The sequence below is a fragment of the Colobus angolensis genome, unplaced genomic scaffold (genome assembly GCF_000951035.1).
Source record: "Colobus angolensis palliatus isolate OR3802 unplaced genomic scaffold, Cang.pa_1.0 Scaffold466, whole genome shotgun sequence".
Taxonomy (NCBI): Eukaryota; Metazoa; Chordata; class Mammalia; order Primates; family Cercopithecidae; genus Colobus; species Colobus angolensis.
Window position 1 is genome coordinate 157,935 of NW_012118110.1, and position 6,000 is coordinate 163,934.

Genomic DNA, 6,000 nt, shown 5'->3' on the forward strand with positions numbered 1-6,000 from the left:
GTCTTACTGTATTCTCTCATGACACCTGACACTCCCAGAGTTTTAGCTGCCTCACTACTGCCCTGATCAAGGATTAGCCCAGGATGGATGAGGTCATGGAGACATCATCTTCCTGAGCTTTGGGCCATTTGCACACACACGTGGCACTCGGGACCGGCCCTGGGGCAGAGCTGGGGCCATCACTTCATGACATGGACATTGGACATAAATTAGAGATGCTTGTCTTCCTGAGGGGGTGGAGCGAGGTAGATAGCAGGTGCCCCCCAAAGCCGGTGAGTCAGCCAGGCTCCCTGGAGGTTAAAAGTTGGCTTTCCATCAGTGGGGGAGATCATGAGCTTTAGAGTCCGACGGGTTGATGCTCAGATCTTATGTCTGGCCTTTACAAGTTGTTGGATGAGGGAAGAAATACCTGAGTTCTTTCAGCCTCACTTTCTCATCTCAAAATGGGCATATATCTAGTTGCCTCTCAAGGCCAAAGACTTGACGTAGGGCCTTGTCAAGTCTTTGCATGCCTGCTAAACAATAAATGATACTGTTGTCTTCCTGGTGCTTAGGACATCATTTTCATAATGGAAGAAAAACAGCTTTGGCTTATACAGTTTCCAATTGCATGAGGCACAGAGGGCAGACAGGAGCAACATGCCACTGACATTTCTATGTGTACCAAAGTAGAAGCAGCCGTGACAGCATTACCTGAAGATAGGACTGCTTTCTCAGGCCCAGGTCTGGGTGCAGTGCTCTCTGCTCTCTGCTGCTGCTGCTGGCCTGAGTGTTTCTTAGCCTAAAGGAGAAAGAACTCGCTTGGGTCAACCTGCCAGCTCAGCAGTTCACGCCTTCACGGCTGGCCTCACATTCACTGTTTTTAAAGCATTGCAAGCTGAAGCAGCACATGTGCATGTATTCATAGTTGGTGGGGCTTTTAGAAAGTATCATTTTAAGGCTGGGCGTGGTGGCTCACACCTGTAATCACAGCACTTTGGGAGGCCGAGGCAGTGGATCACTTGAGCTCAGGAGTTCAAGGCCAGCCTGGGCAAATAGTGAAATCTGTCTCTACCAAAAATAGTAAAAAAGTAGCTGTGTGTGGTAGCGCATGTCTGTAGTCCTAGCTACTCAGGAGGCTGAGGCAGGAGAATCTCGACCCTGAGAGGCAGAGGTTGCACTGAGCCAAGATTGCGCCACTGCACTCCATCCTGGACAACAGAGCGATACTCCCTCTCAAATAAATACATATATCATTTTAAATATCTGTTTATCCAGCATCTTAAGTGTCAGGACGACTTTTTCTGTGCACAAAGGCAAAACCACACTCTGATAGTATTCAGGGTCTTTGAGAGAACACTGCTTCTGTGCTCTGCTTGCAGACTGAGTTGTGCCTTTGCTGTGCCTGAGATGCAAAGGCTGCCCTGCCCTGTTTAAAAAGGACATCAAAGAGGATGGTGGGCAGGGTGATTTTATTACCCCTTCCAAAGTCAAGGCACACGCTCGGGGGTTCATCTGGGTTCAGACTAGTTTGAGTTCTTTGTGTGTGTTTGGTTTTCCACAGGTGGGGCTGTCTAAGGAAGGTTTTTGGTTTTGTTTCTGTGTATAACCGCAGAGCGTGCTGCTTATACTGGCCAACTACAGTGACAGGAGCCACTGTTCAGGCTCAGGTGGCCCCTCTGTAATCCCCCACAAAACACCTGCAGCTTATACCACACTGCTGCCAAGTTCTCATGTGTTCTGGGCATTTCTGGCTGAGTAGTCACTCTACCTGCTGGGGTCAGGCGCAGCCGACCCACTTACCTCCTCTGCGGCAAGCTTCCAGTCCAGCCGGGCAGTATAGGCAACAAAGGCAGCAGTTGCCAGGAAGACACAGGCCAGCATGCCTAGCCAGAGGCCTGGAGGAGACAAGTGATGATGGGAACAATGTCCGACCGACCACCCAGGCCCCTCCCGACTTCCTCACACCACATACCCATGATTCTCATTCTGACCAGAAAGGTCAGAAGGATGCCCAGTGGTAGGCCGATGATGTAGTATGTGATGGCATTCACAGCAGCACCAAAGGCCTGCTTCCCAGTTCCTCTTAGGACTCCGCCATAGACACACTAGGAGGGGAGACAGAAATGGGCAAGAGGGTCGTGATGATGCGACTAAGAGCAGGTGTCATGCAGCAGGCACTTTGCTAAGCCGCTTGCGTGGCACTGCTTCACTGAGTTCTCACAGCGCTGGATGGGCGCCCTTATCTCCCTTTCTTCGCTGAGGGTGGCTGTCCAAGACGGGTCAGATCACTTGTCCGTGTTACCCAGAAGTAGCTGTGTTTTGAACACAACCCCACAGCACCCAGGCTTCACCACCATACCATATGGCCTCCCTAGAAAATAAAGGTAGAATTGGTGGCCAGCAACCAGTTGGTCTGGGAGACTGGACTACACATGGTGTAGGGGTGGTGTGTTGGTTTCCTGTGGCTTTGTAGCAAATTACTGCAAACGTAGTGGCTTAAAGTAACATAAATTTGGGCCGGGCACAGTGGCTCATGCCTGTAATCCCAGCACTTTAGGAGGCCGAGGAGGGCAGATCACTTGAGGTCAGCAGTTCAAGACCAGCCTGGCCAACATGGTGAAACTCCGTCTCTAAAAATACAAAAATTAGCCAGGCAAGGTGGCGCTTCAATCCCAGCTACTTGGGAGGCTGAGGCACAAGAATTGCTTGAACCTAGGATGTGCCCCTGCACTCTAGCCTGGGGGACAGAGCAAGACTTGGTCACACACACACACAAACGAAATTTATTCTTTTACAGTTCTGGAGGTTAGAAGTTTGAATTGGGTCTCACTGTGCCAAAATCACAAACTGGTTCCTTCCGAAGGCCCTAGCTGGGAATGTTTCTCTGCTTTTTCTAGCTTCTAGAACTCCTTCTGTATTCATTGGCTGGTGGCCCCACATCACTCCAACCTCTGCTTCCAGCCTCACATCTCCTCTGACCCTCCTGCCTCCCTCTTCTAAGGACCCTTGTATTTACACTGGGCCCACTTGGATGACCCCGGATAATCCCCCATCTCCAGATTCTTAATCACACCTGCAAAGTCCCATTTGCCGTGAAACATTCACAGGTTCTGGGGATTGTGATGTGAACTTTGAAACTTGGGGGCCATTATTTTGCTTACCACGCATGGCAGACAGTGGTTGTTAGCTTATTCCATATGAGACAAGCAGCCCTCACAAACTGCAGTCTGTGATTATGTCTCATCTGGAAGATGAGAATTGCTCTGGAAAAAGTACTGTTTATTTCATTAGTCTCATTTTCCCAACATGATTCCAGATCTTCTGAACTATAGGCACAGCTCATCCTCAGTCAGGATTATTGGCCAATAGATACTTGGTTATTTTTATTTTGTTCCCATGAGAGGTGCAGAGTATTTTGTGGTTTGTACATATTTGAACAAAGAGGTAATGCACTGGCATTAGGATATGTATGCCTCTTGAACTTTGAAATATGGTATGTATATTTCTGGTTATTATATGTCATGGCGTGATCTTTTTTGGCTAAAAAAGACTTCTCCCAAATTATGACTGATGTACCCTGGACCAGTGTTTCTCAAATGGGGATGGCAATTTCTGGGATGTTTTTGTTGCAACAACTGTGGGGGTGTGGTGGGGGGAAAGTGTTACTGTATCTAGTGGGTAGAGACCAGGGATGCTGCTAAACCTCCTGCAATGCTCAGGGCACCGCCCCCCCCCCCACCCCCCCAAACAAAGAATTATCTGGTCTAAAGTGCCAGTAGTGCTGAGGTTGAGAAACTCTGATTTACAGCACTGGGAATTGAAGTGGCAATTTCAGTGGCAGGAAGGGCCAGTGGCTTTGCTAGCCTGAGGTTGTGGGCCTGTTTGGGAGAAACCATCAACCAGTGGACTAGGCAGGGATTTAAGAGGGAGTTTGATGAGATAAAACAGCCAAGGGAGTGGGGAGGTACTGATAAGGTCTCTACATATCCCAAGCCGACCAGAGGCTGTGCATACAGCATAGCAGAGACCAAGCCTCCCACATGTTCCTGGACAGTGGAGTCTGTCCACATGGGTGAAGAGACCAAGAGTACCCAGAAGAAAGTAAAAGCCAGGACTCACTGGAAAACAGCTGGAACTCTGAATGTGTCTCTAGCCCACACATGGATCTGTCAGCAGAGAAAGGAAGCCTTGCTAGCTATCAGAGGTGTTGAGCACAATCTCTGACCAGTAATTGGCTTGAACACTAACCTCTGCAGACATTTTTAAGCCTAGAAAGATAGAACTTTTTAAACTAGAGAGCTAGACTTAAAAATAAGAACAAGGGGAAAAAAACTGAGCAAGAAAGATCAGCAGCTGCACATTGTAGAGGAGACGGGAGTCACAGAATTAGTCTGTGCAAGTTACTTAACCAACACAATGACATTCCTTGGGTGTAAATCCCACATGCAGCATTCTCCAGGATAGACCTGTGGTAGGCCACAAAACAAGTCTCAATAAACTAAAACAAATTTTTTTTTAAGAGATGGAATCTTGCTATGTTACCCTGGCTGGTCTTGAACTCCTAGGCTCAAGCAATGCTCTCATCTCAGGCTCCAGAGTACCTGGGACTACAGGCACATGCCATCGTGCCTAGCAAATTTTGAAAGACTGAATTCATACAAAGTATGTTCTCTGGCTACAACAGAATTAAATTGGAGATGCTGACCAGAAATAAAACCCCAAATATTTGGAAATTAAATGCACTTCTAAACCATAAGTCAAAGAATAAATCACAAGAGAAATTTAAAAATATTTTGAACTTGAAAATTTTAATGAACATCAAAATTTATTAGATGCAACTAAGGCAATGCTTAGAGGGAAATGTACAGCTTCAAATGCCTGTATCAGAGAAGGAGAAAGGTCTCAAATCAATGACCTAATATTCTACCCTAAGAAGCTAGTAAAGAAGAACAAACTATACCTAAATAAAGTCAAAGGATAAGAATATAAAAGATTAGTGCTCTTTTCCTTTCTCTGCCATCGTGATGTGTTCTTGCCTCCACTTCTCGCCATGTCTTCTCACAAGACTTTCAGGATTAAGCGATTCCTGGCCAAGAAACAAAAGCAAAATCGTCCCATTCCCCAGTGGATTCGGATAAAAACTGGAAATAAAATAAGGTACAACTCCAAAAGGAGACATTGGAGAAGAACCAAGCTGGGTCTGTAAGGAATTGCACATGAGATGGCACATATATTTGCGCTGTCTGAAGGTCACAATCACATTACCATATCAAACTGAAAATGTCACCACTCTCTGGAGAGTTCGACGTATTTTCCTCTCTCTGAATCTATTATGAATGCGTTGGTTGGCTGGGTTCAGTAATAAATATGTGAGGCCTTTCATTTCAAAAAAAAAAAAATTAGTGTGGGCCAGGCATGGTGGCTCACACCTGTAATCCCAGCACTTTGGGAGGCCAAGGCAGGAGGATTGCTTGAGGCCAGGAGTTAAGAGACCAGCTTGGGAAATATAACAATACTCTGTCTCTTTAAAAAAAAAAAAATTAAAAGTTAAAAAAAATAGATAAAAGATTAGTGTGAAATCATTGAAATAAGCAGCAGAAGACTAAAAGATGCATCTATTTAAAAAACTTCAAGACAGTGTAAGATATAAATAGAAACAACAAAGTTAAGAAACAGCGGGGGATGAAGTTAAAGTTTTAATTAATTTTATCTGCTTGTTTTTGCAATCAGTATTTAGTTGTCATTAGTTTAAAAATAATGGATTATTAGCTGGGCACAGTGGCTCAGGTCTATAATCCCAGCACTTTGGGAGGCCAAAGCTGGTGGCTCACCTGAGGTCAGGAGTTCAAGACCAGCTTGGCCAACATGGTGAAACCCCGTCTCTACTAATAATACAAAAATTAGCCAGGCGTGGTGGTGAGCACCTGTAATCCCAGCTACTTGGGAGGCTGAGGCAGGAGAATCGCTTGAACCCGGGAGGCGGAGGTTGCAGTGAGCTGAGATCACACCATTGCACTC

General features: G+C 46.2%; 1 protein-coding gene across 2 annotated transcripts in view; it reads right to left on the bottom strand.

Moving 5' to 3' along the window:
* The window catches only part of SLC47A2 (solute carrier family 47 (multidrug and toxin extrusion), member 2), a 29,417-nt gene that overhangs the window by 942 nt on the left and 22,475 nt on the right, over positions 1-6,000 (bottom strand). For both annotated transcript variants that reach the window (XM_011958293.1, XM_011958292.1), the window contains 3 exons: positions 1,955-2,087; positions 1,783-1,877; positions 694-781 (listed from right to left, as the gene is read on the bottom strand). In XM_011958293.1, coding sequence (XP_011813683.1) covers positions 694-781; positions 1,783-1,877; positions 1,955-2,087 — 316 coding nt within the window. The remainder of the gene's footprint in view (positions 1-693; positions 782-1,782; positions 1,878-1,954; positions 2,088-6,000) is intronic.